We start from the raw sequence: 25,717 nt of genomic DNA on the forward strand, positions 1-25,717 counted from the left end.
CCCCAGGGATCTTCCTGTCAATCGGTATACTGTCATTTCCTTTTTATTGACAGATAATGTTCCATTGTATGGATGTACCAAGTGTACCCGTTGACCTGTTGCTGGACAGTTGGGTTCTTTCCAAGTCTGGCTATTACAAATAAAGCTGCTGTGAGCATTCTTATACCAATCTTTGTATTTTCTTTTGGGTAAATTCCTTAGGAGTAGAATGGCTGAATAATGGAGTGAATATGTGTTCAACTTTTAAAAAAATGTTTATTTTCTGATGTTTATTTTGAGACAGAGAGCGTGAGTAGGGGAGGGGCAGAGAGAGAGGGAGAGGATCCCAAGGAGGCTCCATGCACAGAGCTTGACGCGAGGCTTGAACTCACCAACTGTGAGATCATGACCTGAGCTGAAATCAAGAGTCCAATGCTTAATCAGCTAAGCCACCCAGGTGCCCCATGTGTCCAACTCTTTAAGAAACTGCCAGTCTGTTTTTACAAAGTAGTTGCACCATATTGCCAGCAGCAGCGTGTGAGAGCTGTAGCTGCATATCCTCACCCACACTTTTCATGGTTGGCCTTTTTTATTGTAGCTGTTCTAAAGGGAAGGCTAAGCATGTGGAGCTGCTCCAGTGTTCTGGTAGAGTGAGACAGAACTTTGTACCATGCTGTTCCCTCTTGGCCATGGTTTTGTCTGAAGGCTTGGTTCCTCCCCTCACATGGCTCCTTGATTAAAGTTGGCCCTTTCTTGAGCTGTTGTCGGTCAGTCCTAACGAGCCAGTGTTTTTGCAGAAGTGTTATAGTAGATATTTTTGCTTTTTAGCTTTTTTAAGCTTATCAATTTTTATATTATTTTCTTCTCTGAAGATTTAATATGTACTTTGATCTTTGGAGTCAGGAAGACCTAGGCCATTGTCATCAGAGTTGTTACGTTTGTATTATAATATGGCCAGGAGTGTTTTGGAAAACTGTAGATTGAACGATATCTATTAAGAAAATAACATTAATGTGAGAGTTTAGCTTTGTAAGCCAGTGTTTTTCTTTCATTTGAGTTCATATTGATGTTTTCTTTTTTTTCATTAGAGTTTATTACAGCTACCACCTGCTATGGTTGAAGAAGCTGAGGAAGTTCAAAGTCAGGAAACAGAAGTAGAAATAGAAGAAGAGGCCAATCCTCCCCAGGCTGATCTGTCCAGTCTCACAGATGCCAGCTCCAGTCAAGAATCCTCAGCCTCTCAGACTGAGACCACCCCCGATCACACAGGAGCTAGTTCCAACCCAGAAGCTGTCCCTCCTGTGTCTGATACCACTGTTTCTATGGCAGGACCTGCAGCTGTACCAGCAGAGGCTAACGCCCCCCAGCATGTCACACCTGCCTCAGAAGAGACCAAGTAGCCCAACTGTAGCCTTTCTTAGGGAGGACATTTCATTCATAAAGTCTAAGTAAAGCTGCTTTTTGTATTTTATATTTGCTTCTGCTATTTTAAGGGTACTAATTAATGTTAAGTCATTATTTTTGTTAATTGATCTCCGTGCTTGTCTTCTTGGATATGTTTAAAAGAAAATTGTATGTGTATGAGCAACTTCAGTTTCATTTCTTCAGTCAGAAGGGCAAATAGCCATTCCTTTGATATTTTTATAATTAACCAAATATATCTTATTCATACCTATATTAAAAGAATTTGCTATAGAATATATAAGACATACTTTACATTTTCAGTGAACTTCTCTAAGGAAGGGGATCAAATACACTGAAATCAACCATAAGCACCCTTAAGAAAGTGTTCAAATTGGGGACGAAGTTGTTTCTTCTGTTATAGTATCAGATACTCAAATTGTGATTCCTTTTTTCTTACCTTTCTTGGCTGTCTTCCTTGATGTAAAGGCATTAACAGCCATAGTTAGGTCTAGATTTCTCTGATCAAAGAGGCTACATGTATTTCCTGCCCCAAAGTCTCATAATGTATTGGAACCACCTAGAGTGTCTGTTCATTCTTGGGGCCACTCTTGACCTGATAAATCTGTATTTCAGGGTTAGGACTGGGTATTTGTATTTTAGCAAGTGTTCCTAATGTTTGAGTGGCTGGGAGAGTGGCATCAAATCAAGCTGGTAAGGCTGAGCCAGGGTATGTCATTCAGCTGAGCAAGAAGATCTGGCAAATCCATCTGGGCAGGAAGAAAGATCCAGAGTCTGGGCAGTGAAAGTCACTGAACCCAATTCCCCTATATAGGATAGAATTCTCACAATGCAGAGGTTCCGAATCTTCTGCCCTGTTTAGTTTTCTTGGTAGATAACCAGCCACAAGGAGACCTTAAGGTAAAATGTGCTCTAGATTTGGGAGGGCAGAGTAGGACCTTGCTACTCAAGTGTGATTTGCAAACTAGAAGTATCAGCATCCACTGAACCTTGTTAAAATTGCAGCAGTGTGGACTCTACCCCAGATCAATTAAATGTGAATCAGCATTTCAGCAAAGTGTCCAGGGGATTTATATGCACTTTGTAGTTTGAGAAGCATTGTTCTGAGGTTACTATACTGTCCTCAATGTGAATGAAAGGTAGAGTAGATTCTGTGATGGTAAAATTAATAGTGTGACTGATGTTTTCTGACATGGGACCTCTGCTTATGAAGTTTCCTGGGCGTGGTGGCCAGAAGAGAGATGAATAAGGTAGGGAGAACTTGCCCACTACTTCTCTTCCCCATTTAGATGTCTGCTAGAGTGGCTAATGGGGAGCATTTCCCCCAAAGTATCCCCTCTGGTGCACCTACCTAAAGGTTTGACCATGTACAAAGAACCTTTGAGGAAATAGGCAAGAACCGCACACTGCCACTGAAATGCTTCTAATCCTGACATCTTGAAGGAATGAACTCTTACAAAGAAATTAAACCAAGAAAGTCAAGTTAATGATTTTTTGACTGACTAGTATTTGCTCAACTCTCCCAGGCTGTGGTGGAGATGAGTCAGACTCTCCTACTACACGGTGTCTTCCTTCATCAGAACAAAAGAAAAGGAAAGGGAAGGGATGATGAGGGGAAGGAAACACCAAGGAAACTATACTGGAAAATCTTTGTCTATTTGTTATCAGAGTAAGGAATGAGCCAGATAGTCTGTTACATAATTTCTCTGATTATAGGAATTTGGAACCAGGTGTTGTGGTCATCTGTATGAGGAATAAGACTCACAGAATTACTTTCATCTGTGAATATCTAGTATCAGGCTAAGCAAGAGAGAAAGAAGCTTTACTGTATTACTGTGTTTCATGGGAAAGATTGATGTTTCTCTCTACCTGTTAGAGGATATGAATCATGATACCTGCAACCAGAATAAGCAAACTGTTGGGCTGCTTTCTCATAAAGTAAACCATTTTGCAAACACTATATATCACTCTGTCTAGCTAGTGACTTACTTTTTTCTCTGCTGCCTGATTTTCAGTCACGCTAAAAAGAAAATTTAACTGGAAGATGGGTGAATCCTTTGCCTTTGTCAAAGGAATTTTAGAAGGGATGATAGTGTTGGGATTTGAATTACTTAAAATTTTTTAACATTCATTTTTGAGAGAGATAGAGCATGAGCAGGGGAGGGGAAGAGAGAGAGGGAGACACAGAATCTGAAGCAGGCTCGAGGCTGCAGGCTGTCAGCACAGAGCCCAATACAGGGCTCGAACCCACAGACTACGAGATCGTGACCTGAGCTGAAGTCAGATGCTTAACCAACTGAGCCACCCAGGTGCCCCAGGATTTGAATTATTTTAAATTGTTTATTCACAGGAACGATCAGTGAGTTGCAGTTGACTATAGAATTTTGGAATTTTTAAACGAACTTAAGAGATCTATTTTTATTTTAATTAATGAGGAAACTGAGTCACATAGTCTTAACTAAGGTGGCAACTATGGAAGAATCCAAGTCTATAGTCCTAGGGCAGTGTTTTGTTCATTGTTTTTTGTTTTGTTTTGTTTTTTTCAGTCAAAAACACAAGCATGATTGCTTCATAAATTCAAGAGTTTTCCATTTGGGATTACAACAGACACAGGTACTCTAGCCACGTGACCATTTCAGACTAGTGTTCTCATTGCCCTCCATCCTGTTTGCCATATCTGAATATGTCATGATTTTGGAAACTATTTTTAAAAGCAGACCAAAAAGATGTGTGCAAGTGAATGAGCATGAAATGAAGCAATTCAAGTATTTAGACTTTTTTTCCACAAAATGCTGAGTTAAGAAAGTTCATTACCAGCAGTTGAGAATAAATAGCTCCATTGATTTGGGCAAATGAATGAGAGGATCTAAACATTATCAGGTCTCTTGAAGTTAGTGTCATGATAAAAGTTGAGATGTGCTAGGTACCGAGAAAAATGGCATAAATGGGTCATTTGTGCTCCTATATAAATGGAGGTTTTTTATGATCAGGAAACTGCATGATACTATAAAATAGACTTTGGACTCTTGCAGACCTGGCTCAAATTTTACCTCATTTGCTTATCAACATTTGGTTTGACCTTGGATACATTTTATAACTTAAGCCCCAGTTTTCTTTATTCTCAAAATTGAAAAAAGGTCCGTTAATGACAACTAATTTGTTAATATTTGTGAAAATATTTGGCACCTGGGTGGGTGTTCAGCAGATACTTGCCCTTATCTCTCCGTTTCCCCCCACACACACATTTTTGAGACAATAGAAGATAATTGCCAACCAGTCTTCTGACTTGGATGCTTAGCTTTGCCCCTATTCTGAGAACATGGAAGATGATGAAGGGGACATGTGGCAGCAGCTGACATTTGGGGATCAAAGATCAAGTCTACTGATTGGGAGTGAGAATCAGTATATTGAGGATCACAATACTGAAGATGGTCTCTGCTGAAATGAAAATTCTGACAGAACAGAATAACCAGAGGGATGATACTAGGTTCCATCATGCTTCTGATGTATTGATCACTTCCGTCAATTCTGAATCCTGTACACCCCACCCCAAATCCTCTAATTGTTGCATTTAGTTAGCTTTGTGCCTCAAATGTCCTTTTTCTTTTTTATCTTGCAGCCACTCAGATGACATTTTTAGAGATGTTTCTTCGGTTAACATAAGATGAGATTTTTTTTAAAAAGCTGACCCTTTTGCGTGAGCCAGAAGAGCAGTTAAAGATAAGCAGTGCCTTGCTTCCTGTGAAAAAGGCTTGGCAGTTAGCCTTTGTAATTATGAAGCAATCATGTTAATAGATGTTTAAGAATAATGCAACTGGAGCTGTACTGAGCCAAAGATGGAATGAACACATGAGACCATTTTTTCTTCATCCGTTGGTACTCTTTAGTGTCCGAGGAGGGGATTTAATTCAGTGGGATCCAGAAGCTTTGCACACTTTGGTTTGCTTCCTAGGGACACAAACCAGAGCTTAGTCTCCTGGAGCAGGACTCAGAATGTAGCATGGTTACTGCTGACTGATACCGTGCCAGTTTTATTCGGTTCTCCCATCTTTTGGCTTATACTTACTTCCGTGGCTGTTCAAACTTCTGCATTACATACGAAGGTGGCTAATCCCATTACTTCTCAACATATGTTACAGGAAAACACTAGTCTTGAAAAACATGCTCCATGGTCAAATAAGGTTGAGGAACACAGTGAATTATTCCCGTTTTGCAGAAACATAGTGCATTGTTAGTTAATTAAAGGTTCTGAGAACTCCTGCTGGAAAAAAAAAAAACCATGTTTAACTCAGCATTTCCCAAATTCTTTGACCATAGAACTTTTTTGTTTTTGTTTTTAAATAAGACATCTTAGGGAACTAACTGCAGAACACGGTTTGGGAAACAATATCTTTGCCAGAGCGTTTGAACTTTGAATTCCCTCTTAGAAAATTAAGGGGATTATAATATGGCACCCTGAAATGTGCCATTTCGGCATAAGGGTTATTTTGAGCTAAAGGCCATTGAGAAGCAGCAGATGCAGGAAGAACTGTCTGTCCTCTGCTTCTGCCAAAACTCAGGGCATAAATATCCCTTCATAAAAGAGATATAAACTTTCATTTGTCAAGGTGTCCCCTCTCTTCTGTACTAGGAAGAGGACAGTAACCTTTATTACTGGAAACAGATGGCACTCAGCTGAGTCCGCATAAACAAACCTTACTAAAATCACCCTTCTCTTCATCCATTTCCGCATTTTTTACTTGCCCCCAATTGGCCACTTCTAAAAGCCCCAAGCCCCTTTTTGTTTGCCTATTTGCTTCAGCATTTATCCCTCTTTGTTAAGATGGTATATAAACTTCTAAGCCTAACAGCTTCTTTGGGGTTTTTACCCAAAATGGTTGTAAAGTTGAAAGTATTAGTTACATTTTTATGCCTCTTCTATTAACTTGTCTTTTGTTGGTTTAATTCACAGGCCCCAGCCACCAACCCTAAAAAGGTCAAGGTAAAATTTTTCCTCCCCTACAAAAACAACAACAACAAAAAAAGGCTCTTAACTTTTTTTTCTAATTAACCAGAGGCTGAAGTAACAGAGCTGAAGAAAAAACTAGAGGTGAAGTGATTTGTACAAAATGTCATATTGTGTAATTTGTTGAGTGTCATGTATTAATAGCAACATCCTGAAAATGCAAATGAATACAAATCTGATCAGTGTACCATGACATTCTTTCATGTAAGCCTCCTAAGAAAAGGTCACTTAGCATTCTCTGTTTAGATTTTAATTTTAGACTCCAGTATTTCACACTAGACCTTTCTCATTTCTTACCAAGCAGTGAAAGAACAGTTCTTATTTCCAATATGTCTTGTTTTCTCAGCCCTTTAAATGTGTGTTTCTTCAAAAAGTTTAAGTTTCGAGAAGGGAAAAGAATGGGCAAGAAGGGTAGGCCAGAAATAATACAAGAAAATAAAGGCAAATACAGGAAATGACAAAACTCCTCCTTCCTGAGAACATTTAACATAAAGGACCCCAAAAGTCAACCTTGCATTAGACATGTTGAATTCTCTCACTTGATCTCCAGAGATGACTGTGCCCACCATCCCGCTCCTCTCCATCTTTGACTTACAGAATACACTCACGTAACACTTCTTCTTGAAGTACATTTAAATTCAAGAGCCTCAGTGGTAGCTGCTGCTTCTTGGGAGATGCCTGGTTTAGTATAAACAACTGTTTTGAGAAACTGCTTTTACTGACATTTTGAAAAAATTAAAAGTTCTGGATAAGAATTGATTGTATCAAATACTATCTTTTTCTACTTTTGTTCATTAGTTCATTTTGGCCATTTGGGAAGGTCTTTTTTTTTTTTTTCTTTTTAGTTCAGTTGTTCATGAAAAGTGTGCTTACTGTACTACTGTATTCTCATTACCCCTTTGCTTCTGGAGTACCTTCCAGTGTGGGTTTCTAATCCCAGACTGTCCCGAGAATAATAGTGGAATAGGAGTAGGCCTAGTTAATTTGCATTTTGTTTTGCTGGTTTACTACTTTTCACAGAAATTAATTGGGTTAAATATACAAAAAAGCTGGAAGATGTCTTTGAAAGAATTTAATTCTTGTGCATTACTGTTGAGAGCCTACTGTGTGATAGGCACCAATGCCAGAAGGAACCTCGTTAATTTGTAGGTAAGAACACAAAGGCATTGGTGATTTGCCTAGGACACCATAGTTAATTGAACTGGGGCTAGAACCACCTTCCCACTTTCTGGAAAATCCCATGCCATGCTGTTCTTTAAACTTATTTGCTTGAGGATCACCTAACTAGCTCAGTCGGTTAAGTGTCTGACTCTTGGTTTTAGCTCAGGTCATGATGTCCTGTCTCCCTTCTCTCTCTGCCTCTCTCTCTCAAAAATAAACAAACAAACAAACTTATTTGCTTGGGACAAAGTAGAAGGAGCAATACCTACACCCCGCACATAAGTAAAGCAGGCTTATTAAAGAATTCCTCTCATGTTAGAACTCCAGAGAGGATATGAGGTTGCCAAAAGTCAGGCTAGAAGATGAGAGATCTATAGAAAACATGCTTTGATGTTTATAAGTTTATATTTATGGGTAAAAGCCAAATTAATACTTGTTTTGTTCTGAAAGAGGTATAAGAAACATAAAATGGGAAGGAACTCTAGTACATAATCTGTGCCTCTGAAATGCTAAAGCTTTTTTATTTTTAAGCACAGCCAGAAGAGGTAAAATAACAGTTTTAAAGTGTAACATACAATAAAGGGAAAGATAAGATTTACCAAAACCTGCACTTTCAATTACCATTATACACCAACTGGCTCAGCCTCCCAATTTAACTGTACCTACTACACCCAGTCTTAGAGCACTTGGGAGCTGTAAGAAAATCTATGTGAATTAAAGTTCCCAGGAGTAAAATTCTATTAAATAATTCAAAGCAAGATGCTCTTATACAATTACAAAATCAATTGTGATAAGTTTTTAGAAGCGACCATTGCAACTCTTGATCTAGTTTTATTTATTTTTGAGAGAGCATAAGCAGGGGAAGAGCAGAGAGGGACAGAGGATCCGAAGCTGGTTTTGCACTGACAGGCGAGTCTGATGTGGGGCTTGAACTCACGAACTGTGAGATCATGACATGAGTACATGAGCCTACTCAGATGTCCAACCAACTGAGCCACCCAAGTGCCCTTCTACTTGGACTCTTAGTAGGTGAATAGGCTCATCTGAGCAAGTAGAGAATGTGTCTCCTCTGTAGAAATATAGCCCTCGCTTTGAAGTCATGAATGCCAGCTGTCATCAATACTTAAGGAATTAAATTGGTCACATAGTTCTCTTAAATTGCCATAGTACTATTAATATTGGGCATGTGAAGTGAAACTATTGGTCCTTGTCTAGAATTAAGTTACAAGAATCACCTGACCTTGACTTGGCTAGTCTGAAATGTCAAATGCAGGTCAAATGGATGCAAAGATCTCTGACATCACATTTGGCACTCTCACAGCAGATTGAAAGTATCAGTTATGAGGAGTTCCTAAGTTAGTGGGACCTTGCAAAAAGTGCTACATACCAGTAGGCATTTGGGGATCCTAAGGGATACATTTAGAAACATTGTGTGAAATACTGACATTTATTTTTAGGAAAAAATGACAATCGAAGGAGGGTATGTTGTTTGTGAAATGCATAAACTTCTTTGGCTCTGATGCCAGCCATGTACAGACCACTTTTTTCTGTTTAAGTAAACTTTTTAGTGAGGTATATTACACATACGGAAAAGTACACAAGTCAGGTGAACAAACTCAATACGTTTTCTTTCATAAAGTGAATATAATCTTGTAATCATCACCCAAATCAAGAAACAGAACATTACCAGCTCCAGAAATTCCCTAGCAAGCCCCCTACCAGTCATTATTCCCTATCCAAAGAAATATTTTGTCTTCTGCCATGATTAGTTTTGGTTTTGAGCTTTATATAAATGGAATCATACAGAATGTACTTTATGTGTCTGCCCTCTCAAATAGGTTTGTCTGTATGATATGACGTAGGGATCAGTTGAGCACTATTTATTAGAAGACCATCTTTTCCCTTGCTACACAGTAATGTCATCTTTGTTATTAATCAAAAGATAGTTTATGTGTGGGTCTATTTCTAAAATTTCATTTTTACAGTTTTCTTTTGCCAGCATTCTACTGTTTTAATTACTGTAACTTTATAATCTTGATATTTGGTTGTGTATATCCAGCAGCTATATTCTTCTTCAAGATACTGGCCTTTCTTAATCTTTGTATAAATTTTGGAAGCATCTTGTCAATTCTACAAAAAAACAAACAAACAAAACTTGATGGGAATTTTACTGAGATTACATTGAATCCATAAATCAATGTGGGGGAAAATTGACATCTTTACAATCTAGGAATGTGGTACTACTTTACATTTACTTAAGCTTTTTAATCTCAATAATGTTTTATAATTTTTTATAGAGGGTCTTGGCCATCTTTTATTAAATTTATTCCTAGGTATTTGATTTTTGTATGTTCTTATAAATGGTACTTTTTGATGGCATTTTATTACAGTTTTTAATTGTTTGTTACTAATATATAGAAATACAATATAATTTTGTATGTTGACCTAGTATGTAGTGAAGTTGTTTAATTCACTGATTATTTCTTAGAGTTTGACTATAGATTCTTTTGGATTTTTTACATACATAATTATGTCACCTCTGAAAATGGTAGTCTGGCTTCTGTTTATAATCTTAAGGCTTTCTTTCCTTTTTAATTATATGCTTTTTATCCCTTTTCTGCCTCATTGGCCTGTTGAAGACCTTCAGCACAATGTTGAATAGAGGTTGTCAGAATGAGTATTTTTGTTTCTTCCCAATCTTAGGAGCCAAGCTTTCAATATTTCACTATTCAGTGTTTGCTATAGGTTTTGTGATACTCTATATCAGATTTCAAGAGTTTCCTTCTATTCCTAGTTTGCCGAGTGTTTTTTTTCAACATGTATGAGTGTTGAATTCTAACAAATTTTTTTTCTGTATTCATCCAAATGATTATAAGCTTTTCTCCTTTGTTCTGTTAATGAGGTGAATTGCATTGATGCATTTTTCTATTGATTGTTTTTTTTCTCCTGGTTATGGGCCAAAATTGCTACTGTTTACATTTCTGGTAAATTTTTATTGGATCTTGGAAGTTACAAATGTTATATTGTTTAATATTTGAATTTTGTTGTCTTCCTTTATTTTTTTAATTAAAAAAATGTTTTAATGTTTATTTTTCAGAGAGAGAGAGAGAGCAAGCATGAGCGGGGGAGGGGCAGAGAGAGAGAAAGAATCCTAAGCAGGCTCCATGCTCAGCATGGAACTGGATGTGGGGCTCAGTCTCACAAACGCAAGATCATGACCTGAGCCAATATCAAGAGTCGGACACTTAACCAACTGAGCCACCCAGGTGCCCCAACAAATTCCATTGCTTTGGTGGAACTCTCTGTCTTGTATTTTTCTGGAACATATAAATCATAGTTATCTTAATGTATCTGATACACTAAATTCTTAGTGGTACACACAACTCTCTAATGAGTGCCTGACATTATATTTGAAACATTGCATTGGCTCTGGTTGGTGTTTTCTCCCCCCAGAAAGGGCTTACCCTCTTCTCTCACAGCCAGGGGACAGATGGCCTCAATCTAGTTGGGGCCACACCTCTCCCAGACTGGCTTGCTGTCTCTGGGAATATCAGAGTAGCTCTGTCTCACCCTCAGTATTAGGATGTAGTCCTCTAGAAGTGAAGGCCTGGGATATTTTTTCAGTCAGTCTTCCCTGGCTAGTTCTGAACTCCATTTTTGTCTCCGTAGCATTATGAAACAACCCCACACTCTGCTTTGCTATTTTACCCAATTTGTTTGGCTTCCAAGCCTCTTGTCCTGCACGACTTAATCAGTAAATAGCCTGAGGAAAACTGATGCTGGTGGTGGGCTCACATTTTTGCATTCCACTTTTGTCTAGGATCTTGATTCTACAATTGCCTTGGCAGCTTCAGACTTCAGTACTTATCTTCCCAGTCCCATCAAGTTCCTGCTGACTTCTTAGCTGTTTGCCCTGCACCAAGAATTGCCAAATGCCCTATCTTACTGCATTTGGGCTGCTATGACAAAAATAAGATGAATTGAGTGGCTCAAACAGCACACATTTCTTCCTCACAGTTCTGGGGGCCAGAGAGTCGAAGATCTGTGTGCCAGCACATTGGGGTCTGGTGAAGACCCAGTCTTTTCACTGTGACCTTACATGTTGGAAGGAGGGCAAGAATGCTTTCTGTGGTCCCTTTTGTAAGAGCACTAATCTCATTCATGAGGGCTCCACCCTCATGACCTAATCACCCCCACCTCCAAACACCATGGCACTGGGGCTTTAGATTTCACCATATGAATTTGGGAAGGACACATTCAGTCCACTGCATGTCCCTAGGAGTAAAATAATGTGCCAAAAGTTGGGATGACCTCAGTAAGCTCTCCTTCCCTCAAATCCTGGGTATCTCAGCAGGTTTCTAATAACTGCTAGCAGATTTTTCTTTAATCTAGCTTTTTCTGTATTGGTCAAGCTGTTGAATCAGAGTCAGCCTGGATCACATTCGAGAAACATTGATTTAAGGCCTTATTGTACCTATTTTTGTAATATTTATTTTACTAAACTTTAAGTCTCTGCTGAAAAATTATCCTTAATCCTCAGCTTGGTCACACCCTGCCTCATTCCTGATACTGATGTGGTTTGAAATGTTGGGTTCAGAGCTGATGGCCAAGAAAGAATATTTGAGACATCTTTAGTGCAACAAGGTAGTTTTATTAAAGCATGGGGACAGAACCCGTGGACAGAAAGAGCTGCACTGGGGTTGTGACAGGTGACTGATGATATACCTTCAGGTTGGGAGGGAATTAGGGATAGAGTAAGTTTCTAAGGAATTTGGAAACAAGGTTTCCAGGACCTTGAGGGGCTAGCTGCTGTTAGGAAATGGCCATGAATTACCATTTAGCAAAAACTCAGTCATGAGACCCTTCAGATTGGGGGGCATAAGCTTGGAGTATGATTGTCAACATATATCTTGTGAGGGTAGACATAAAGAAAATTTCTAAAGGAATTTTTGTATGTTTAAAGTAGACTCACAGTATCCTGGAGAGTTGGGCTAAGATTCCCGTTTGTTCTTACCAGAGTGTCAACATCAAGGTAGCTGAGCTCCCAGAGGAAGATCACTCTGCCTGTTTCAAGGCCTTATCAATGGGATGTAGGCAGTAAGGAAATTTAATTTTTCATTTGCCTTTGTTTCCCACATCAATCTCCCTTGGCTTTTCTCTTCATCGAGGAACCTCTAGACCCCGCCTGCAAGTGTGGCCTTATCCCTGATCTCTGACCAATCCTGGGATTCATTAGCAGAAAGTGAAAGTAGAACACCCAGGGGCAGCCCTGTGATCCACAGCTTTGGGTCAGACCTGCTGCCAGCTGGGCTGAGAGCTTATGCAATAGACAGGAGCACTTGTGAGTTTTGGTGGGCCCAAAGCATATACAATTTTAAGGGCATATTTAAGAAAAAAGATGCAAATTTATGAATACAAAATTAGGTATAAAGTCTTAGAAGGGGCCATCCAAGAGAGGAGTCTTAAAACCTAACCTTTATTTACTTCACACTAACTCTGCCTCTTTTCCTAAATTTGTATCTTGATGAGAAAAACTACTCTAGCTAGATCTGTTTCTTTCACACAAGGTTCTCCAAGAAGAGAGACCATGGAGCCAGGAAGAGGAGGCCCACAAATCAATGAGAGACACTGAAGGTAGACTTCTAGACAAAATATTAAAGATGTTTACTGGGTATTTACCACATGCCAGATACTGTGCTTTTACATGCTTTCTAATTTGATTTTCTCAATAGCCCTAAGACATAGGTATTTAAGATCCCCATGTACATTTGAGAAAACTTCTCTAACTGTTATTTATCCAAAGTCAGAAATATTTATTTTAAAAAAATTTTTTTAATGTTTATTTTTGAGAGAGAGAGACAGATTATGAGCAGGGGAGGGGCAGAGAGACAGGAGACACAGAATCTGAAGCAGGCTCCAGGTTCCAAGCTCTCAGCACAGAGCCCGACGTGGGGCTTGAACTCAAGAACCATGAGATCATGACCTGAGCCAAAGTCGGACACTTAACCGACTGAGCTACCCAGGTGTCCCCGAAGTCAGAAAATATGTAAGTGAGAGAACTGGGATTTGAACTTTGACTCCAAAGTGCATCATTCTCTAAACTGCTTCAAAATATAATCATTTTGTTGTATCTATCTACAAGGGCCTGGCTCAGAGGTAGGTTGTACTGTCTGTGGTGATATTAGAAAAGTTGCTTCATGGTGTTGAGATCACCATAGATCATAATTATACTGTTTTCCCTATTAGATGGAGATAATAAAATCTACTCAGTGTTTTGCCTATAACAGCCGTAGAGTTTGTTGCTTTCAGGCACTTGATTTTTGGTTCAGTCCCCATGGTTATGAATGTATTTACATTATTCTTATTGAAACATTTTTTAGTTACTTGTGAATGCATTGTCAGAGAGATCTCCACTGGCATTTATTCCTAATTTGTACCATAGTATATTCAGTTTAGAATATCATAGGGATAAGTGCTCATGATCATTTCATGATTTATTACCAGATGAGTTGGTATTCCTCTAGCATAAGAAGAGAAACCAAACAAACACTATCTCATTTTAGCAGGCTCTGGGGTTGTACTGTTGCCTTTTGTCAGCTCTGCTTATGTAATCCAGAAGAAGAGCACTTACCACTATTTAACAGACTTTTTCAGGAGGGCCTGGCTGTACAGCACCCTGCCAAGTTTCCCATTAGCTATGGAGAAAAGCCATTTGTATTCTGAAATTGCAAATCAGCCAGGCAATCACCACACAGAAATAGCCCCCATGAAAATAAAGCAGTGCTATATTTGAAGCCTTAATCATGTGTATTTATAGACCTGAGTTTAGTTCTATTTGGAAATTTTCGCATTATACAGTAACATTGTGCTTACCAACATGCTCAGAGGGTGAGGGGATGGGACTTCTGATCCATTTACATTTTTTGAGTAATGGAGAGTTAGTCACAAAGAATTTGTCCACCCTTTGCTAAATGCCCTTCACAAACTGCTTTAGTCAGCTCATAAGGAAGGCCACCTATGAGGTATCAGGAGTAGAAGGCGTAGGGGAAATGTGACAGCAATGCATAAATTTGACAATGCATAAAAATCCACCATTAGAGATTCAGTCTTAGAGCTTAGAACCCTTTCCCACATTCAAATGAAAAACATTTGAGTTGGCTAACATACTGTACACATTAGTGTTTTAGTACTTAGTATTGCTGAGTTTATCAGGACATTTCCTGAGAGAAGATTGAGATGATGGTGAATACTTGAGGGCCTTGGGTACCTGGGGTGAGAGAGCAATTTTACCTGTTTCCAGATGCTGCCCTGGTAGTGACTGTCTGCCCTTCCTCAGTGAATATTTGGCACTGGTCTGTGATGACTCAGCATTTTACTGGCCCCTTCAGACTCACATCAGCAGAATGACTCATCAGCTTTTTCACCCTCACACCTGCTTCTGTGACAGTCACTGTCTCCCCATCTCCTAGTCACTCATGTTGGTAAGGGAAGAAGACATTTGGATTCCTGGAGGAAGAATATTCTAGGCAGAGAAGATGGTGAGGTGAGGGTCCGGACCCAGGACATGGCCCAGGGTATTAAGGAGGACGAAGGGGCAGTAGAAGGAGAGGGAGGCCAGAGAGGAACCTGGGTGGGCATTTTCCAAATTAGAAAGCTTAGAGTTGGCTTTGACTTCTTTCTCTGCCTCTATCCTCCATCCAGACCTTCCCCAAGTACTCAGACACATTACTCACACTTGTAACCTCCTCTCCATTACTCACACTTGTAACCTACTGTATGAGATCCATTCCTCCCAGAGCCTCCCTGACTAATGGCTTTACCCTTCCCCGATCTGTCCTCCATTTGCTGTTAGCTAGCTTTTTACAGCACATGTGGTTCCCCTCTTTACCGCCCTCAGTGGCACCTCATTATCTAGGCCAGTACTGTCCAATAGAACTTTCCGCAATGACGGAAATGTCCTATAATCTGCACTAACGTCCACATGTGCATTTGAAATGTGGTTAGTGAGACTGAGAAATTGAATTTCTAATTTTATTTAATTTTAGATAATTTAAATAGTCATGGGTAGCTACTGGCTACATTATTGAACAGTGCATGATCTTTGGTCTCTGATCTTTTGAGAAAATATTCCCTTTGGGAATCTAATGAAAGCGTCAATTCCCTTTAATATTTCAGTGACGGTATTTTTCCTAGAATTCTAGTGGTTCATGATTCCATGGATCTGGTCCATGTATCCCACATTAAGAATTCTTGACCTACAGGGTAAAGTCTAAGCCCAGTTCTGGGACTAGGAGGCAGATAGCACATGGATAATGTCCTTCGTCTCAAGCTAGATTGGATGGGTCAATTGTCTGGAATTTCTGGAAGTAGACTTGTTGGAGGGATAATGATGATCAGGAAGGGAAGCTGGGGGCAGTATTAAGTGTCAGGTGGCACAGCATCAGGAGTTGAGGAAAGCAGAAACAGACTGGAAATGCAGTGTCATATGGGGCAAGGCAGCATGCTCCACAGTGGAGGTCATGAGTGAAGTGAGGCGGTCGTACCAGTGCTGGGACACACTAATCCACTTACAAGGACTGTAGCCCCATTCCATATGCTCAGTGCCACCATCACACTGTGCCAGTCTGTCACAGTTTCCCAAATCCAACATGCTTCCATATCTTTGCTTGTATGGCCTCTTGCTAAAATGCTTTCTTTTTTGTTTTTGTTTTTAATGTTTATTTATTTAATTTGAGAGACAAAGAGGGAACAGAGCACGCAAGAGCAAGGGTGGGGCAGAGAGAGAATCCCAAGCAGGCTCTGCACCGTCAGTGCAAAGCCCAACTGGGGGGTGGCAGGGGGATCCATCTCACAAATCTTGAAATCATGACCTAAGCCAAAATCAAGAGTCAGATCCTTAACCAACTGAGCCACCCAGGCACCCCTAAAATGTTCTTTCTTTCCTGTTCACCTAACTCATTCTAGAAGGCCAAATTTATCTCCTTTGTGATGCTTCACCTCTCTTCCTTGTGAAATCAATCAGTCACTCTTCAGCTACCCTCTTAACAGCTTACCAGCTCTTACTAGCTTACCTTTACCCTCTTACCTCTCCCAGCCTCCTAGCCACCCAGTGTGGATTAGTAGTTTTAAAATCAGGCAGACCTAAATTAAAAGTTGATAAAACAGCTGTGCCCCTTGCTAACTGGGTGACCCTGAACCACACTGCATTAGCTTTCTCATCTACATAATTGGGGTAACAACACCTTTCCTAAAGAGTTGTTATAACGATTAAATGTGTTGAGTTATGGTAACTGACTAGTATAATGCCACACACACACTGGGAACCCCATAAACAGTAGCTGTCACTACCATTATTATCATCTATCCAAATGTGGCTTTACCACATGATGTTACCATTACTTGCCTATGGATGTTCTCTTCTCTCCCACATTAGATGGATTCCAGAGGGCCTCTCCTATTTCCAGCAGTTTAGAAGCCACCTGATATGAAGAAGGGGCATATGACTTGATTTGCTAGTCAAAAAAGTTAAGGAATCATTTAGCTAAAAGTTTTTAGGACATCCTAATGGTGTATCACACCCTTCCATCAGACAGACTGATAGTATAATAAATATGTACCATCCAAACCTGCTTTATTGCGTGGTTTAAAATGTTCAAAAAGATCCAGTCAAGGGACACCTTGACCCGTGGCTATTGGTTAAGTGTCGGACTCTAGGTTTCTGCTCAGGTCATAATCTCACAGTTCGTCTGTGGGATGGAGTCCTATGTTAGCCTCAGCGCTGACAGCACAGAGTCTGCTTGGGATTCTCTCTCTCCCTCTCTCTCTGCCCCTTCCCCACTCCCCATCTCCTCCTCCTTCTCCTCCTCCTTTCTTCTTCTTCTTCTTCTTCTACTACTACTACTACTTCTTCTTCTTCTTCTTCTTCTTCTTCTTCTTCTTCTTCTTCTTCTTCTTCTTCCTCCTCCTCCTCCTCCTCTTCTTCTTCTTCTTCTTCTTCTTCTTCTTCTCTCTCTCTCTCTCTCTCTCTCCCTCCCTCCCTCCCTCCCTCCCTCCCTCCCCTCTCCCCCACTTGTGCTCTCTCTCTCTCTAAACAAAACAAAACAAAAGTCCCTTTCTAGCTCTGGTATCGTTGGAATGCTGTTCTTTGGGTATACCTTGGTTTAGCAGACCAGTATCAGCACATGAGATAGGGCTGCTGTTCCCCAGCTCTGTCCCTGCGAATTGAGGGAGAAAAATACAGAGCAGGCATAATCTCAGTGGGGAAAAGACCTTAGACCATGATGATGATGACGATGGTGATGATGATGATGATGGTGATGATGATGATGATGATATTTATTGAGCACTTATGCCTCAGATACTGTTTTATGTGTTTTACATAAATGATTAAGTTTGATTCTTACAATGACCTTATGGTACCATAGTTTCTGTTTTGTAAGTGAAGAAATTGAAGCTTAAATTAAGAAGCACATCCAAAGTTTATACAGCCAGTAAATGATGCAGCCATGATTTGAAACAGGATATTTGAGTACAGAGCATATGCCTGTGACTGGCTCATACATGGAGGTGCTACCCAGAAGGGTGGACCCAGATTTTGCAAAAGGGGAGGGACTGGCTGGTGTGTGCAGTTCTTTGCCACCAAAAACAAGATGGAGGTGCTGGGAGTGTGGAGAGGGGCCTACCAAGAAATCCATTTTTATCTACTCCCAAAACATGTGTATTGTGTAAACTGGCTCCCTCTGGCCTCTTAAATGAGTGAAAGCCCCACTCAGCTTTCTGAAATGTATTTCTGCGGGTAGTGATGCCTTGACAATTGTTTACATGTTGCTGGTGGACCAACCTTACCTATCCTTTGCCAGTATTGTCAGCAGCATCACAGATGGACAAAATGTGTTAAAGTAGCATTCATTCCTCAGCCCCACACTGGCTGCTCTTAGATTGTGTTTCCTTTTATTAGTGCAACACATAATGGGGTCATTCGTATCAGTTCTGAAGGAAAAAACACAGCTCCTCCTCATTTTTTTTCTTTTTTCAGAAATGACTAGAGATCTGACTTCAAAACAGGATGAATGACTGCCCATTGCTGACCCCTTCCTCAGCTGCCACAGCCCTGGCCAAGAGGGAGGCCTCTGGCATCTGTACAGTAGCCACCTCCTGTTAAGGTGGTGCCCGCTGGGGTAAGTCTGCTCAGAGACCTCTCTTCTGCTTCTGGCTCATGGCCCACACCATTCCCTGGGTCCTGTTCTGCTCCTTCTTATCACTGTTCACTGTAATCTCCCAGTGTCCGAGGCCTTGAACTTCTCACTGCCTTCCCCACAACTGTCCCAGTCCCCTGTCCTGACTGGCCTGTTTTCTCCTCGCCCTGAGCCTTGATGCCTGCATTGCTGCATGGGTCAGGAGCCATTGCTCACCTCCTTTTCCTTCCCACTCCCACCTTGGCCCAACTGAAATGTCTTCTCTGTCCTTCATCTGCTGTGATAGAGAAGGTGTCCAGTGTCATTTTAGATTAAGATGTCACCTAGCATAAGCCTAAATCCCAGCAGTCTTGATTTAACCAGACCTTTAAGGCCATTGTAGCCCTGAGCAACCATGATTAAATCCTGCCTGCAACTTCGAACAAGGAAGACCCTTGCCATTGCAGACTAACTAAAACATCTGAAATTTGACCGCTGGGAGAAAAGAGGTGCATATATTGACAGGTGTTCACATGGGGAGAGGAGCTGAGAGAGAGCTCATCAGCTAAGGTCACCTCCTTGGTATGTGGGCCAAGCTTTGCTAGGATGTTATTGCCTGCATTTCTTTTCAAGCCTGGGAAGCTAGCACAGCCCCATTTAACAACTCAGCAGGGGCAGCTTACCAATCCTGTGCTCATTTGTTTGGAGCATCTGAAGGATGCCAGCTGTCCCACAGCTTTATATGTTGCTCAGGGTAGGCATCAATCATTACCTAGTAAGCTCCAAATACTCACTCACCTGAGTGCAGTGATATGCAAAACAAAATCTCGAAGGTGGGGAATTCACAGTTGGATATCTTAGCTTCTCTACAGGCATCTTTTTAAAAAGATTCACTAACTCCCATATCCAGAGAGCCTAAGAGATGCCGTAACATTTCTAGGCCACTGTTATCACCACCATCTTTAGAAGGGGTGAGAGGAAACCAGTCTTGGGTCCCTCTCACAGCCTCCTACTCGAGGCTGCTTGCAGTGTATGTAACCCTCATAATTTTGAAAGAAAATTAATTAAATGGAAGTTCTGTGCAGTAGTTGATTGGAGGAAGCATAAAGGTGTTGCCAAAAGCTTCATCAAGCAGAAAGATATTTTATAAGGAAACTAGATATCCAAGCCTTTCCATATCTGTCCCAGGAAAACAGAATGAAGCCTACCTGGTCGTCAGCTCCAAAGGAGAAGGTCCAGCAAACCTGTGTGAGAAACATCAAGCTGCAGGATTTCTCAGGTTAGCAAAATAATAAAGGCTCTATGCTTGAAGGCAATCTATAAATAAAGTACCTCCCGTGAAGACCAAATCTTGAAGCTATGATCTTTGAAGAGAAAGTCAATATCTGCACACAGATCCATACCTGTGTGACAGAAATTACTTGCACCATAAAGATGAGACCGATATGGAGGCCATTCTCCATCCACACTGGTTAAAGTGGATCCAACAGCTTATTAATGAGACAGAACATGAGATTGATACTGGAATCCTCTGTATTCCTTTTATGATATAGTAGGGCGTAGATTGGCATTCTCAAGAATACCCTTTGTCGGGGCGCCTGGGTGGTTCAGTCAGTTAAGTGTCCAGCTTCAGCTCAGGTCATGATCTCATAGTTGGTGAGTTCAAGCCCCACGTCGGGCTCTGTGCTGCTGACAGCTCAGAGCCTGGAGCCTGCTTCGGATTCTGTGTCTCCCTCTCTCTCTGTCCTTTCCCCACTCACGCTCTGTCACTCTGTCTCTCTCAAAAATAAATAAACATTAAAAAAAAAAACACCCTTTGTCATTATTAAGTTTTGTCAGGTTTAAGCAGCCCCTTTAGGCATAGTTATGTGTAGATATCTGGATCTTTCTGTGTCATTTTTGAAAGAAGATATTCATAAAAGAATGCATACATTATGATTCCATTTATATAAAATTCAAGAACATGGTGATAGGAATCTGTTGTCTGTGGATGTAGAGACTGTCTGGAAGGGGGCCTAAGGGAACATTCTGGGGTGGAGATGTTCTATATCTTGATCGGTTACATGGATATATACATTTTTTAAACTCATCAAGTTACACACTTAAAATATGTGCACATCAGATTTGTAATTCTAAGATAAGATTTATAGAAATTTAATTCAACATAAAAAGGAAAAAAATTACTCAAGCTCTCAGGTTACTGCAATGGATAGCTATTTTTTAGAATAGCCCTTTTATCAAAGCATATTCTTTATATATATATATACACACACACACACATATACACATATATACATACATATATATGTACATATATACATACATATGTATAACATATATATGTATAGACATATATATACACATACACACACACATATATATAACATATACAACATACAGTGTTCTATTCATTTCAGGTGTACAATATAGTGATTCAACACTTCCATACATTACTCCGTGCTCATCAAGATAGTGTACTCTGAATCTGCTTCACCTATTTCACCCATCCCCCCACCCACCTCCCCTCTGGTAACCATCTATTTTGCTTAGTATTATATTCTCTAGATCCACCCATGTTATTGCTAATGGCAGGATTTCATTCTTTTTTTTCTTATGGCTGAGTGATCGTCCTTGTATATGTACACCACATCTTCTGTATCCATTCGTCTATCAGTGGGCACTTAGGTTGCTTCCATTTCTTGGCTACTGTAAATAATACTGCCATAAACATAGGAGTGTATGTACCCCTTTGAATTAGTATTTTTGTATTCTTTGGGTAAATGTCCAGTAGTGTGATTACTGGATCATAGGGTATTTCTATTTTTAATTTTTTGAGGAACCTCCATACTGTTTTCCAGAGTAACTGCACCAGTTTGCATTCCCACTAACAGTGCACCAGGGTTCCTTTTCCTCTACATCCTCACTAACACTTATTGTTTCTTGTGGCTTTGATTTTAGCCGTTCTGACAGGTGTGAGGTGATATCTCATTGTGGTTTTGATCTGAATTTCCCTGATGATGAGTGATGTTGAGCATCTTTTCATGTGTCTGGTGGCCATCTGGATATTTTCTTTAGAGAAATGTCTGTTCATGTCTTCTGCCCATTTTAATAAGATTATTTGTATCAGAGCATATTCTTATCTGTCAGGGTTTCAGTTCTCTTTTCATCTTTAGCATCTAAGGATTTCTGTTTCTTACAGAGGCTTCTATACACTTATAAAAAATTACTGCTCTACCTTATCTGGCATTTCTAGCTGCTTTTCATGGGATAGGTTAAGCTTATTCTGGTACATTATCTGCTGGAACCTGAATTCTTTGCTTTCCCTAATGATTTCGTCTAAACCACCTTTTCCCTTATATGTGAAATATATGTAACTATATGTACATATATGTAAAAAGTCTATCTTGGGTAGCTTTGAGATTCTTATCTGGGGTTAAACCTGTGCTTTAAAGGTTTAACTGTTGTCCCAAATCTGTTAGGACAAACCAGCTTATATATTAGGTATACCTAAAGGCAGTTATCAGTAGTGTCTGTCTGAATCCTATACCTGACAGTTGCTAACTGAGCAGCATGCTGCCCAGTAAAGCATTGAAAAAGAAAACAGAAAAAAGCATCATGAAAACCAACATGTCCTTTGGGAGGCTGACAGATGGCTATGTCATCTTCTGTGCGTGTTTATCTTTTATCCTTTGCCTTATATTTTTCTCCTGTGGTTAGGAGCCATGTTTAACTTTCCCCTCAAAATGTCACATATAACCTCTTTATTGAGTTTTAGAAAATGATTGGCCTTAAATAATTCAAGTTATATAAATCAACATAAAAATAATGCAGTTTCATTTGTGGTATGATTTAAGTGCCTCTAAACACAATAAAAATCAACGTTAGGATCACCGCTACTGTTTATACCTAGGCATTGTATAGATATTTAGAAGTTCTTCACTGTTCTATTTAGAATGTCCTGACTGTTGTAAATTCCCCATGATATTGTCACATTGAAATTATCGTTTGCACTGTAATATTTAAAGAATGGAAAATGGCACCCAGTCTGTGAGATTGTATCACTTATGTGAGAAGTGTGCTTCTCCTGATGGCATGAATGTGAGATCGAAATATATTTACTGTGATGTTGGAGGTTTTCCCACATAGGTGATGTGTGTGTTCATGTGTGTGTGAAAGAGAGATTAAAATATATATACGTATGCTTATGAGAAAAAAATATGTATGTATGTACATGCATGTTTATGAGAATATTATATTACCTGGATTATAAGGTGTGCCTTTCTCTCTACTGTAACATTTATAACCATTATACGTTTTCTAGAGTGGTTTCTTTTTTCCCAAATATCTGTCGCTGAATCAATGGTGTATTTTTCATGTTCAGCCTCCTAGACACGGAAGTACTGTGTACACGGAGAACTGAGACTTTTGGTGGAAAGGGTAACATCCTAGTGAGCATTTCATCAGATACCAGATGCTGGTATATACTAACAAGTTGAGAAATTCAAGTTGTCAGGTTGTGCTTTCTGGAGGCTGCTTCAAACTTGTTTTTCAGATATCTTAACACCCCCCCCCAAAAAAAAAACACATTGGAGAAATTTTTTTTGAGTGTTTATTTATTTTTGAGACAAAGACAGAGTGCGAGCCAGGGAGGAGCAGAGAGAGAGGGAGACACAGAATCCGAAGCAGGCTCCAGGCTCTGAACTGTCAGCACAGAGCCCAATGCGGGGTTCGAACCCACGAACTGTGAGATCTTGACCTAAACCGAAGTCAGACGCTTAACCGACTGAGCTACCCAGCTGCCCCTGGAGAAATACTTACTTTAATTTAAAAAGAAGTTTAATTGGTTTGGCCAAAGTTTCAAAGAACTTGTGCTAAATGAACAAAAATGTAGCCATTTTTATGGCATTCTAAAATACATAGATTGGATGCCTCTAAGAAACATTTATAGGTAGAAACAGGAAATATATTTAAAAACTTGGGGGCTTTGGAGAATAAACTTACCATCTTTCCTTCAGCCTGTTTTATTGTAGCAAGCAGTCGCTTACACACAGTTGATATCCAGGTATTTAGTCAATGATTGCAAATATTTATTAAGCAAACTTCAGTTACCCATTAAAAAAAATAGAATAATTTCCATCTTTCAGTGAACAAAAATCAATCTGCAATGCTAATAATTTGCTTGGTGCAGATATGATCTGAGATACTTCTTATAATATCTTCTGTTCGTATCAGTGACTGTTACATTAAAGTGCAGATATAGCTGAAATTCTGGAATGGATGCATGCTGAGTGATGCTTTTGGGTGACCTAAGACTTAGCCCCTTATCTCAAGATTCATTTCTTTCCATCCAATTAGAGAGGACAGATTACTGAGCTGCTGAAATCAGGAGCAACGATGTTTTTTTCCTTTTTTCTTTCTTTCTTTCTTTCTTTTTTTTTTTTTTTTTAAATACAAGCTTCCTAGGTTGATTCAGTAAAGTGATAATAGGACAACAGAAAATAAAAGTTGATTGCAATGAAGTGTGGGCAATTTGAAAACACTAACTCTAAGTGAGAAATATAACTCTTGTAGAATGTAGGTGATGGCTTTTCTTGTTTCAACTTTAGCACTAACTGCCTAAAATATCTACCAAAATTAGCATTTCAGAAATAGGACCATATGCTAAAATGACATAACTTTAGACCTCTGTGCTTTTATATGTAAATGTAAGGACATTTTAAGCTATAATGCTCAATAGAAGGGAAAAAAGATGGGCTGTTAAATCTCCAACAGTGATCCAACTGACTTTTATAAGACCATTATAGGAAAACTCTGCCTAGATCCAGCCGTCTTTGCTAGTCTGTTGCTTGCAAAGCTGTGCATTCTCCAATTCAGTTCAATTCAATTCAATTCATTTAGTCCCTCCCATATTTTCAAAACTTTCTAATAAGAATATAACTATTGGGGCACCTGGGTGGCTCAGTCGGTTGAGCGTCGGACTTGGGCTCAGGTCATGATCTCTCAGTTCGTGAGTTCGAGCCCCGCGTCGGGCTCTCTGTTGTCAGTGCAGAGCCTGGAGCCTGCCTCCCTCTCTCTCTGCCCCTTCCCCAGTTGTGCTTTGTCTCTCTTCCTCTCTCAAAACTAAATAAACATTAAAAAATTAAAAAAAAGAATGTAACTATTAACTTTGATTCCTCCCCACTTCCACACAATCTTTGGGTTTTGTGGTTTTGTTTTATTCCTGAAATATTAGCAAAGCAAAGAGGAAATGCATCTGTTCTCTACTTTGAAGAGAATTTAATTTCTACTAGATATTTCATAGTTACATCTTTTACTAGAATTTGTCTTTTTGCCAGTTTTATAACCTATATTATGAAAATACTATGTTTAACCTGGCTTGATGGTCTATAGCATATCTTGCAGAAACAGCATGTGTCTTTCCCTTTCCTTTTATTCCTAGACAGATTTTCCTTGCTGTATGGTTATTCACATTGCCATGAATTTCCATACAATTTAAATATTTTTTAAATGCAGTTCTATGCAAATCAATAGCAAAACAAACAAACAACAACAACAACAAAAACAAATCCGATAAAAAAAAAAATAGAGGAACTGAATCGTCAGTTCCCAAAGAATATATACAAATGTCCGATAGGTACATGGAAATGTGCTCAACATCAATAATTATCAAGAAAATACAAATCAAAATCACAGTGAGATATCACTTCACACCTGTGAGAATGGCTGTGCTCCAAAAGAAAAGAGATAACAAGTGTTGGAAAGATCGTAGAGGAAAGGGAACCCTCATGCACTGTGGATGGGAATGTATATTGGTGCAACGATTGTGGAACAGTATGAACATTCCTCAAAAAAATTAAAGATAGAACTACATTATGATTCAGCAGTTCTACTCCTGGGTATATATCTAAAGGAAATGAAATCACTATCTTGAAAAGATATCTGCACCCTCATGTTCATAGAAGCATTATTCACAATA

General features: G+C 39.6%; 1 protein-coding gene and 1 long non-coding RNA gene across 2 annotated transcripts in view; both read left to right on the forward strand.

The window, feature by feature from the left end:
• The window catches only part of AQR (aquarius intron-binding spliceosomal factor), a 104,315-nt gene extending 94,134 nt beyond the window's left edge, over positions 1-10,181 (forward strand). The window contains exon 36 of the mRNA XM_015066413.3: positions 1,068-10,181. Coding sequence (XP_014921899.1) covers positions 1,068-1,379 — 312 coding nt within the window. The 3' untranslated portion in view covers positions 1,380-10,181. The remainder of the gene's footprint in view (positions 1-1,067) is intronic.
• Positions 10,182-13,125: 2,944 nt separating this feature from the next.
• The window catches only part of LOC106969844 (uncharacterized), a 28,295-nt gene continuing 15,703 nt past the window's right edge, over positions 13,126-25,717 (forward strand). Inside the window, exons 1-3 of the long non-coding RNA XR_008299253.1 lie at positions 13,126-13,201; positions 18,603-18,744; positions 19,930-20,020. This is a non-coding gene — a long non-coding RNA (uncharacterized LOC106969844). The remainder of the gene's footprint in view (positions 13,202-18,602; positions 18,745-19,929; positions 20,021-25,717) is intronic.

This window comes from Acinonyx jubatus, chromosome B3 (genome assembly GCF_027475565.1).
Source record: "Acinonyx jubatus isolate Ajub_Pintada_27869175 chromosome B3, VMU_Ajub_asm_v1.0, whole genome shotgun sequence".
Lineage (NCBI taxonomy): Eukaryota > Metazoa > Chordata > Mammalia > Carnivora > Felidae > Acinonyx > Acinonyx jubatus.